General features: G+C 42.1%; 1 protein-coding gene across 1 annotated transcript; it reads left to right on the top strand.

Annotated features, from left to right (window-relative positions):
• The first annotated feature begins 282 nt into the window (after nucleotides 1-282).
• Nucleotides 283-7,951, top strand: LOC124616375 (putative beta-carotene-binding protein). The gene is made up of 6 exons (XM_047144685.1): nucleotides 283-394; nucleotides 1,825-1,923; nucleotides 3,448-3,598; nucleotides 4,819-4,955; nucleotides 5,749-5,901; nucleotides 7,764-7,951. The coding sequence occupies exons 1-6, from the start codon at nucleotides 283-285 to the stop codon at nucleotides 7,949-7,951; spliced, it is 840 nt and encodes a 279-aa protein (XP_047000641.1).
• Nucleotides 7,952-12,155: the final 4,204 nt, after the last annotated feature.

Here is a 12,155-nt window from a genome sequence, read left to right as displayed (position 1 = left end):
AGTGAAAAATGTAACCGGAGAGGTTACTTACAGAAAGTCGCGAAACATTACAATAAGCAGGTTGTAAATACGGCCATAGTGTCAGCTTCCAACACGAGTGTGATTAAGTTTGAAAAAATTTTCAATGACGACCTAGAGGTTTACTGCAGTTACGTAAGTGTGCACGAGTGCCGCTGCGGCTACAGGGTTGTTGCGGCCGGAGTGGGGAGGCTTGGCGGCCGCGCGGCGCAGCAGGGCCTGGCGCGGCGCGCGCGCACCGGACATATAAAAGGGCGGCAGGACATGGCGCCGGCAACTCGAAGCCGCAACGTCCAGCAAAGCCCAGACATGTGCTGCCGTATCGCCGTCGCCTCCTCTCTGCTGCTCGTTGCTGGCCTGGCCGTCGCCGAGATAGGTAAGTCTGCCGCCAGCACTTCAAATCGGCGCCATCACAAACGCTCCAGCGGTTTCCCAAACTTGAAGCAAATTTCACTTTCGTAACGTGCTCTCGTTGCTGTTGATTCCATTTTGCTGCACGTCATTTCGACGGCCGATGCAGTCGTCTGCTTCACGTGCTGCGAGTTGCATTTTCTCTGCCTTTACTCTAACCAGACTTTGTGTTCAAGCTCTATTGCGAATTTAAAATTCAGATTTACTCAGTCATTGTGGCCGCAATACGGGCGTCTGTGTATCGATAGATACTCGTTGGCTTGAGCTAGGCAGAGTTTAGTGAGTTTGCTTCAAAGCTTTCAACTCATTTCTATTCTTCTGCTAAGTTTGGCGTTCTATGTTAAGAAAGCCCCTTGGCAGTCTTTTCCCATTTCTATGGACAAAGCCCTCACTCACCATAAATTGTTTTACTGTAGCAGTAGAAGCTATACTTTTTGATTTTATGAACTGATTGCAAAAATATTTGGTTCCTCCAATCGCTCTGTTGCTTACAAAGTACACTCAGATGAGTATTTGTTTCACGTGTTACCACTCACAAATATTTCAATAATTTTGTTACTGTTCCTGTACTGCAGCTGTATCTGCGTCACAATCTCTATTTAAATAAAAATAGTTTTTATCCTAGTAGGGTGTTGCTTTTGCTGAAGACTCAGTATAATGTTTTCCAGAAAAGTTATGTGTAACACGACGCATTGTACATCACTTTAGGGGCAGTTATATGGATAGTCAAGGAGAATTGTTTACAAATCTTGATAAGTAATGGGAGATATAAACATTTCGGAATAGATCAATGGCGTTTCTAGAGATCTTGTCAAAGCTGTACCTTTGTTCTGGAATGATCTACCTTACTTGTTCCAGTCACATTCTGACATCAAAGCTATTTGTTTTGTTCCTTCTCTGGATCTTACCACACAAGGATCGAAACTGAAATGTAACTTCTTGCTTGTCACGAAGATAGCACAGGCAACAACCGAAATATATCGGAAAATTAAGCCACCTATTGCAGCGGTACGCCTTTGATGATTATATAGTACAAATTTTTTAAAAAAAAGAAAGAAAAGAAAAAAAACCGGTATAGTTGCAGCTTATCAGTTTAACAACACTATAGCGTTTGTTTACTCGATTCTCCAGCTGATGTTCTGTGTGCAATTTTAATCATAACTGCTAAAAGTGAAACCGGAACCCTTCATTTTTTCATGCCACTTTTGGACGTTTTAAGTTCGGTTATTCCGTTCCAGTAGTGTATCACGACTCAGCTTCAACTGTGTCATGTAGGGTATGTTGCTCCCTTAGTCCTAGGGAGACAGAACACCGTGAGCGCAGCTGACAGGTTGCCATGACTGCCAGAAAATTTATTGGAACGGCATATTGTGTATGACTATTCTTGTCTTTCAGCGACACCTCTCGGCGTCAAGACATGTGCTGACGACCAGCCTAATGTCGTCGAATGTCGGCGGAAGGCTCTACAGGACGCAGTGCCACATCTGGCTACTGGTGAGTACTGGGAAGTACGTCTGTTAACGGTAAGGTCTACTCCGCGTGTAACAGAAGCAAGCCCATCTTTTGAACGGAGACGAGTACAAGATTTTCACTACTGGGAACTATGCGAAACTTCTTTGATGTTTAAGTTAAATAATAGTGCTCAGTAGCTCACTTGCACCATTCTTAGAACATGAAGTTGTATGTTGACGTTTATTTGTACTTTGCAGGGCATCACAGACTGAATGCTCTTTAGCAGTTGTGATGTACTATCACCGTCTGCTATCTCAACATAACATGAACCCATGAATGTTATATCAGCTACATCATGACTTGATTAGTAATAATAATAAAGGAATGCAGAATGCCTATAATTACTATAATTTGCCAAGCTATAACGCCGTCTTACAGCTTTTTGCACTTGTCATAATTTGGTGAGAAGCACTTATTGACCCAGTGAGCTTTCGCAGTTAACTCAGATTACAACCAGTGAAAAAATTAGAATTGTAATAATGTTAATACAGACAATTCAACGCAGATAAATCACATAGAGGTAAAATGCATATTACATTTGCCTCTATGTTGAGCAAGTGATTTCTGATGAAGCCTTGGTAATATGACAGAGGGCAGCTTGTATCTTAGTGGGGGGAGGAGAGAAGAGGGATTGTAGGACGGGTCAGCTATTTACATCAACCGGAGACACCTTCACAGGAAAGAAAAGCAAAGCTCCGCTGCTCTGGTCTAAGACGAGCCTATCAGGGCCGGACGGCCACCGTGTCATTCTCTGGCGGTATGAAGGAGTCTGGGGTGACCACACCGCTTTCCCGGCCGATGTCGGCTTTACGGATCTTGAAGCCGCTGCTTCTCATTCTCGTTGGCATTACGAGGCTTAGTGACCCCGTTCCAGTCGACTCGCCAACGCACAATCTCTGGTAGAAACGAGAATTGAACCCACATCCTGTGTGGCAATTTTTTGTTCTGGAATTTTTTGTTGATGACATTGTGTTTACATTTACAAACTTATCGAAGTTTAAACTTTTCTGTTTTATAAAGAAATGTTTGCCGCTACCCATTATAGTTATTAACAGGTAGCTTTAATTCTTATTTAAACATTAAAGCTTTTGAAGTAAAATAACTGTATATAGTTCCCAAGTGAGACACTTACAAGAAAGAACCAAGAGAATAGTAAGGTGCTCGAAACGGCGACTTTGCTGTCAGATGCTACTTGTTTAGAAATTTGTGTTATGAACCTGAGTAGCCCCGCAAGTTTTAAACTGGCTTCAATCGGTCGAACAATGAATAAACGATTAATGTATTCGTCCCCTACAGCATTACATAGGAACCATTTAAAAATGCCTTTCGATCTTCTTACCTACTCTAAGACACCATTCATGAAGTCTTAAGTAAAGGTAGAGCGTATACACTCCACGCAAAACAAGTTTATGTTGAAGGATAGCAAGCATAAGCAGGTAACCTTCGTAACTTGAGTTTCAGTGTGAGATGAGCAGTCGCGTGTGAACGGCTGACATCTGTCCGCAGGCATTCCGCAGATGGGTGCCGCACCAATCGACCCCCTGGACGAGCTGCCACCGCTGACGTGGCAGACCAACTCCAGAGGGATGGCCCTCAAGTTCCGCCTCGACAACGCCCGTTTCACCGGCCTGGGGCGCTCCGTCGTCGACAACCTGCAGTAAGTTTCGTTTTCTCCTCATCGTGTCTGCAGGCAACTGCTGTACCGCAGTTCCGTGACACATGGATCACCACATACGCCACGGTGTGGACTGCTGGCGTTAACTCAGCTGGGTAGGTCGACTGAAATTGTCTCGGTGTCCTCTACAGTCACGCGCACTCCGGCAGAAAACCAGATGCTTAGCTGACTCCAGAAACGTGTGGCAGTTTTCATTTCTTCCTTTTAGTCTCTGCATTTTGCCCTGGAGCCGAGCTCACTTCTTTAGGAATTAAGTTTTTTCCAAAGTATTAACTCTCCTGAACGGAGGCCAGCGATATACATACCCTTGTTAACTACCACCTCCCCATCCCCTCCCCCTCCCACCAATCCTACTATATCCATTGCTTGCGACTGTCAGGTTATTCGCTGCTTTAAACCTAGTAAGAGGCGCTGTCAAAATTGTTACTTACACATTAACATGGGAAAATACTTGGTCGGCTCTTTCTCTCTCATTTACACGAATTTAATTACTTAGCCACTCCTTCTTTCGTAGTATGTATGGCTACTAGCTTGGAGTTAATGTCTTGTTGACAACAGACATTTTACCTGAACATAAGAAGTGCAGGATTGCTTGCTGACAGTGTTCTGCAGTGCCTCGGAAAAAATGTGTACCTTTTCAAAACCTCCCTAATGTAATATACTGTGTATGTGATTGTTAGAAGAAATTCGTCTGCGTGTCAAAGTAGACGAAACACCGTGTTTTATAGGACCAGACCCATCAGGTAGTAACGTGTTTTGTCAAACAATATGATTTCCAAGTCACTGGATATCATTTTCCTAAGACGTTGGTCAGTAAATAAAAGCTATTGATAAGGTTGATTTTATAAGCTTTCAGTATGTGAGGATGACTGCATATGCGAAAATAATAGATCGACTAATTCCGTGTGAAGCTTTTTATGATGATGTGTCTATGACCTCTAATTTCTGACTCCTAATGTTCATCCATTAGTTATAACATTTCACGCCTCATGTTTGTGCCTCACGTCGCAAAAATTTCGAACGCAAATTATCTTGTTCAGCCAATATCACATTTAGGTAGTAATCGGAACTTGCTGCGCTGTCTGTCGTCTGTCTGTATCTCACTACCTACCCACCGATCTATTTATCTCTCGTTCGGATCTCGAGCTCTGTTACTCCATCTGTATTTCGTGTCATTTAACTTGGCGGCATGGCGTTTCCAGGGTGGATAACGTCAACAACCGCATCCGAGTCGTTACCCACATTGATGGCGTCAACGCATTAGAGGGCGCCTACGCCATGTCCGGAAAAGTCCTCGGCGTCCCTCTGGACGGCAGTGGTTCCTTCAAGGTTTCTATGCGTGAGTGTAAATAACCACATAAACCAATAACAGAAGACGGGTCAAATTACTGTGGGTTATATATTCTAAATACGTAAGGAAAAAATAAAATAGCAAATACTCTAAATCCCTTATTATTTTCATTTGCCGATATCATGTCAGCCTAAGGCATAAGCTGGGAAAGAGTAAAGCTCTCATTATCTGCTTATATCAGTGTGTCTTATAGTCTTAAAGAATGTCATATCTTCATATAATGATCAGTAAGTTATAACATTTTCGCGAATAAAGGTAAGTGGAAATTAGCATAGACCATTCTTTCAACAGCGACGCATATTACTGACACACAACGTTCAGACGGTAGGTAACATTTAGAAATATTTGACAATTAAGATCAGATGCTGCTTCGCATATCAACATTATCAGTGAAAACATTAGCACGTGGTTGTCAGTATTAAAAATCTTGAGAATGTCCTGAATGCTAGTGTGAAAATTAAGTCAACCGTAACACAATACGTAGTGAAAGGAACAAACATATTAACGAAGTAGCTATGTAAGTAGAACAAAAGAAAACTGAGGGTCTTTAAAATTTGAAGGACCAATGACTAATTGGTAGATGATGTAGGAATATTGCCTTTTTCGTCTGGGAAGTGTTGTGTGCGATTCAGTTGTGGACAGAGTTTAAAAAGCAAGTGGGCCGACTGTATTGGCTATCAAGTAAGGATATTGAAATCACTATTTCGGCTTACTGTGTTGATGTATGTAGAACGAATCATCCGAACTGGATACTAACAGAGCCCTGGTCGTCATATTTCAGGCGGAGGCAACGCGGACGTGACGTACGCTGGACACCTCGAGACTGCTGACGGGGATCAGTCATACCTCAAGGTGGACTCAGTCAGCGTCAAGCTCGACTTGGGCCAAAGCCAGTATGAACTCACTGGCCTCTTCGGGGACTTCAAGCCTCTAGGTAGGTTATTAGCAGAAAACTTGCACACATTGTTTTATTGAATACTTTACCTTTTTATCATCATCATCATCGTCGTCGTCGTCGTTATCGTGAATTTGACGTCAGATGCTGTACAATGATCCCACCATAGTTCTGCAAGCGTTAAGTCCTTCATTTCTATTTATCCTGTCTATTTATATGCACGTTGTGTAATCTCATCTACACACTTTACATTGTCAAGGTAAAGATCGTTGCTGATTTCTTGTATTACATTAAACGAAGTACTTGATCTAATTATTATATGTTCCAGTGGAAGTATGTCCCGTCCACGTCCGTTTCAATTTCATTTCATTCGCTCTTGTCTCCCACGTGTCACCTCATACATCTGTTGTAGTCATGTCGTTCATGCAGATCTCTTACTCGCTTGACAGTTCTGTTTCAGAATGTGTGTCCAAACCTTAAAATGATCATAACAGCACCAAACTTTTTGCCATAACGAGCAGTACCAAGATGAGAGGGATACTTCATGCCCATCTTCACCAAAAGAAAAAGAAGTTAAGAAAAAAGTTGTAAACTGCTCCAACTAATTGTACAACCATCTTGTGTGCATCTGAGGCCAGTATATATGAAAGTAATACTGCGCATCACAAGCATTCATTGCAATCTTCAACGCATGCGAATAGATATGAAAAGTGGACTGTGCGCGTTGCTGGAAAATTGTGTGATCGTAAATCAGTAAAAGTCACATATGTACGGCGAGTGTCTCAGCTTGAACCAAAGATACCGTCCAAAGAAATTACAATCGAAATTTACGATATCCATTTCTCAAAATTTTTGCACACCTCTGGCATAAATGCTTAAACAGCTCTGAAATACGCTGACTCAGTTGGACTATCCATTAGCCCTACGTCAACCAGGACTAAAATTAAATACGGTATGTAAAAGCTGGTTGGGAAATCCCACGGTGTGGATTCAGTTGCCCGCCGGAAAATGTCTTCCTCGCCCTCGCACATTGGTCCCTTTCCTTACGGATGTGTGAGAGCTGTAGAATGTGCATTCGTGAAGATATGTGAGTGTAATGGAAGACTGTATAGCTTACTGTTACGTTCGTTTTTTATGATGACGATGATGATGGTGAGGAGGAGGAGGAAACTGAGGGGGAAGCCCACTGGCGACACACAGCCTCCTCCTCTCGAACAGCACTAAGGGGCCGCCGGGCTTAACGTCCACATCTGATTGACAAAGCACCGCCAATAGTGTCATATGCCCTCACTTCATTAGACATTGCGGAAAGGTTTGGAAAATAATCCAGGACACTGATGGAAAGACTGGTGATCAGGAACTTTAGGCCACCATCTCTCGTCCCCTCGCCGACCAAATACTTGACACTGAAAATTTCATCCACCATCAGGACTGGAACCAGATTAAATCCGAATCGAGTGCCACCGCACAGGTGTGCTTCAGTGATGTGGGCTAGGACAGCAAGTTCTGCCAAGCTGATGTGAGAGGGCAGTAGGAAAAAATTCATGTCACTTGAAGTCAGTTAATCCAGTGGAATGAATGCTTCACATCTGCGGTGGGACTTGTATTCATGATGTCAACAAACTTAGGTTTTCCATTGTCCACAAGTCACTTCAGAGGAATTCTGAGATTGTTCCTTTCAATAAGTAACGGATACTTACCTACCCCATTCTTCTACGCCTCTGACGAAGGCGCATCAGTGATAAGTTATATTATAATCTTATTTTGTTTGCTTCTTCCCCATGTAAGTATGCGCTGAAAACTCATTAAAGTACGGTATCATTACAGTTTTCGATTCAAACTTTCTCATTTTCAGTTTCTACCAGAAGATCAGTTTCAGGCTATCATTTCTCTGTTTTCAGTGCACGCCGGAAATATGTTCATAAACAGCGTCGCCACGAAGGTTGTCCAACCCGAACTCCTGCCGACGCTGGAGAAATGGTTGGCCGAAGTATACCGCCAGCGTGCACAAGCCGTCTTCAGTACTGTACCCTACGACCAGCTCTTCCCTAAGAGGTCCGTTTACAGCGATTCCTTCAGCGCGGTCTAACCACAACATGCCTGATGTTTCAATTATTGCAAAACTTCCTATTTATTGCATGGAAACTATATTTCCATCACTAATGAAACGAGGCGGCCTGTATGTCCGCAGTTGTTTGAATGCATAAAACAGGCTATTTGTTTAAGATTGCTACCATCAGCGCACGTGAGATCCGTATCTACCCATAGACAGCAGTTGCAACAATGCACACATTTCGTTCGTTTCTAAGGCTCGCGCTACTTGTATTAAAGTACTAAAGCACACATTTCTCCCCCTGTAAGATAATCTAGTTAGTAATTAGTTTCACACCCCAGGACATTTCGGTCAAATACAAATTAAAGTGCTGAGCGAGGTAGAGCAATATTCAAGACATTGAACTCTCTATGGTGTTCAAACTATCGTCTGTCCATCCAAATTTGGTTTTTCTGAAGTTTTCCTAATTCATTTAAAGTATATACTGGGAGGGATTCATCGACGAGGCCACAGACAAGTTCTTCCTCACCCTCCACAATTTCAGCTCCTAATCACTGTAACTGCGTTTGTGTGTACTGGCCATAATAAACAAGAACCCTAAGGCGGGCCTTATATAACAAACCAACTTCAGTTACGCTTTGGTTGAATTCGGCCCAGAAACTTTAATGGGGATGGCACTTGTATAGACATTCCACACAATCGATGAAGGTGTCTGCTTACTTGATGCTTCACTGTGTTTAGCTTCATCGGATTAGGTGTTTTTCATGCTGTTTTACATAAGAGCAGAATTTATAGATATCAAAATTTATAACAAATCTCTCATGTTGGGTACATGGTGGTCAGTATTGATGAAAGCGCACTAGTGTATCAAATAGTAAATTACGAACATTGACAGAAAATGTTTCAGTTTTCGGAAATCTTATTTTCTGTCGTTGTACATCTACAGGATTTTATTTCCTCGAGCTGTCAGTTATATCAAACTTTGTGCAGTCTCTTTATAGCCGACAAAGACAAAGAACCAATGCATTACTACCGTGTCTTCGAGTACATACTGGAATCAAAGCCGCTGATGATTTACAGAGTGCAAATTTCTTTTACGCAGACAGAGAAGACTCTCGAAACACGTTCTTACTTCAATGTAAGCACGGCACTATTTCGAATATATACATACTGCAAATTAACAGTATATTTTAATTAATAAAGACATTCTGCTGTGTAGGACCAGTTTGTCGAAGAATCAGTAACGACTGTTATATTAATTCTAGTGTTAAATAATGATATAACTGTGTGTATGTTTCGAAATATTTGAAATATTCGTCATAAGTAATAAAAAGATCTGAGACTATTTTGATTTCTGTCTTGTCAGTCATTTGTTTCCCAAGAATGGAAATTACAGTGATTATTTCCAAGAATCGCTATCTATTAGGATGTCATCTAATTAATAAAAAAATGACGATTACCACGTCATATGGTTTGCTTAACTTGCCCGAGGCCACACTTTGATAATGCAGGGAGGAACCAACGTGTAGGTAATCTCAACTGTCCGAATCAAAAACGTGTTCACAAGTTGCTCTTCAACATCAAATGATTTGAATGGTACGTAATTATTCTTAATAATTCCGTAACCTCGTATGACACCATAACGATGTCATATAACTGGTAAAAGTCATTAGCTGTATTGGTTTTATTAGCTTTGTCACTTAAACCAATGAAATATTAGTGTGCTTACAAGATCTGATGACAGAACACAGACGGTTCCATATCAAGACGTTATTAAAACTATGGTCTGATATGTTTGTCAGCTCTGACTTTCATGCATCGTACATCATGTGTTTCTCGAAGGCGGGTTGAGGTATTTACTTTTCTTCCAGTGTCGAATAGGCGCAAAACCTTCCCTATTTAGTATTCAGCAGGTTTGCACTTTGCTTGGTGCACTAGCCGACAACAACGAGGTTGAGGTGGTTGGGTACATTGAACTAGAAACTTTCATTATTCGCAAGGGCGGTAAAGCTCAGACTAGATTTACGCTCATTGCTGGAGATGTATGTCAAGTGCTCTATAAAGGCATCGTAATTACGCGAATCATTTCAGGAGCTTCAGAAGAATACACGCTACCCAATAATACTTTCGTGAAGTATGTACATTGGAAATACTACTGCTCTGATGTGTTGGGATGTGTATAATTAGTTGTGAGCAAATTGCTACAGTCGTATTCAAGATGAATATGGTTTCAATTACCACTCTGTCGTCTTTATTATTTTTTTATTGTAACTTTACTTAGATTTCTCGCGCTAGCCCAGGTAATTCGTAGATAGGACTTCGTTACTTCTTTCAGTCGCCCTTCTCATCCTGAGGCAGTAGGCCATCTCTAATAAGCTCGATATCGATGATGTCGCAAACCATAACATTTTATGTTCCCTTTCCAGTAATACACACCATTGAGCAAATTGGGAAGGGGCTACATTGAACAGATAGATAAAACAGTGTGTCGGACAGGGACTCTATCGCAAAGTTTTGTCGTGGGAAACGTTCTTGATTCTTGTGAGCAGATATCACATCATGGCTGGGATAGCAATGCCTCTCTCCTTCAGATTTCGACCAGGTATCCAGATTTCTTTGCAGGTATCAAACGTTCAAAAAGAATATACTGCTTGAAACATGAACGTTTGAAATATGATTGAGATTTCGTAACTGATAGTAGCCTGAAACATAACTGTTAGAATGGGAATCTCACGTGAACGTGTATTTTATGCAGTCGCTTATGAACTTTGCCCTGTACCGCATGGAGCAACACATTAATAAATTGGTATCAGAATGTAAAACGTGTGTGTTTCGCAAGCCAGTGGGAAATGCCAAGCAGGGGCTCTTAGCTTCGGAAGAGGCGAGGGAGCCCATGGATAAGTTGTATATTGATTATCTAGGACCCCTTCCACGTTCGGAAGATGGAAACCGTTATATCTTTGTTTTCATGGATGCGTTCATGCGTTTTTCTGGCTGATGCCTACCCGCAATGTAACCTCGCAAGCCCTATACGGAGCTTACAGAGTGTGTTTGTGGTGTTTGGACCATGTCGTGTGTTGGTTTCTGACAATGCAACGTCCTTTAAGTCCACTGCATTCCGTAACTTTTGTTTCGAAGCGAGAGTAGCCCATACTACCTCCACACCATATTATCCAAACCCATCAATGGCAGAATGGGAGAACCAGAACTTCAGGGCGGCACTGATCGCATTCCACCATAATGATCAGTCTCGCGTGTATACTTCCTTTGCATGGTTAGGGTATGACTTCAATACTGCTACCCATGAGGCCCATAAGGTCATCCCCACAAGATTAATGTTTGCTTTTAAACCTAATTCACCCCTGGCAAATTTGTGGTCACTTAGTGACTTGTTGCCAGTAAAGGTGAAAGGTGCACAAATCCATGCTAACTGGAAGCGAACGAGGAAGAATTTGCGGAAGATTCACGAGTGAATGGAAAGGCGTTATAATGCTGGTAGATGCCCAGTCACACTGAAGGCAGGCGACCAGGTTTGGGTAAAGAATTTTAGTACAGTAAGTTGGGTGGCGGATTAAATTATGGGTAATCTATTGCCTCGGTTAGTCGGTCCTGTACAAATCTTGCGCTTGGTCACCCCAGTCACCTTGCTGGTGAGAAAACCATAAATTAAAAGAATTTTTCGTGTTCACATATCGCAGGTTAAGCCGTACGCTAAGGCGGGTGCAACAAAATAATTTTGTTACGTTTCTATGCTCTAAATTGTAAAATTTGAATATGTGAACACTTTAATGTTTTTAGTCTCTTAAAACATAACGTTAGTGGGCTCCGCAACATTGTGTGTAGTACTGGACTGAGTCATCTATGCTTTTCTGCGTAAAGTGAATTTAAACATTAATATCATTGATCCTCAATTGAGATACCTTCAGCGATTCTCTGTAAACATTGTCTCCCATGAGAATAATTTCATGTGGAGTCATTTGGTGATCATGCGCTTCGGCCACTCAGACTTCTCTATGAAAATGTGTTACGAACCAGGTCGGTGAAGGTAATGCAAGGTCCAAGTTTCAGAGGTACCCAACTCCGGTGGACTTCGAATTGGCGGGGGAGGATATACCGAAGGTATCATCACCACATGTCTGACGTCTTTTAATGCCACACGGAAACTTACTGCACTGGTACTACAGTGTGGCACGACCAGTGCCACAGAGGTGTCGCCCTCTGCCGACAGCCATGAGGGGCG

This window comes from Schistocerca americana, chromosome 5 (assembly GCF_021461395.2).
Source record: "Schistocerca americana isolate TAMUIC-IGC-003095 chromosome 5, iqSchAmer2.1, whole genome shotgun sequence".
Taxonomy (NCBI): Eukaryota; Metazoa; Arthropoda; class Insecta; order Orthoptera; family Acrididae; genus Schistocerca; species Schistocerca americana.
The sequence above is the reverse complement of the archived record's forward strand: the minus strand, read 5'-3'. Positions and strand labels throughout refer to the sequence as shown.

Excerpts from the sequence above, each read along its gene's own strand:
- LOC124616375 (XM_047144685.1), top strand. The coding sequence starts at position 283 with ATGGCGCCGGCAACTCGAAGCCGCAACGTCCAGCAAAGCCCAGACATG. Across the intron at positions 395-1,824 it reads CCTGGCCGTCGCCGAGATAG|CGACACCTCTCGGCGTCAAG; the intron begins GTAAGTCTGCCG and ends CTTGTCTTTCAG. Across the intron at positions 5,902-7,763 it reads CGGGGACTTCAAGCCTCTAG|TGCACGCCGGAAATATGTTC; the intron begins GTAGGTTATTAG and ends CTCTGTTTTCAG.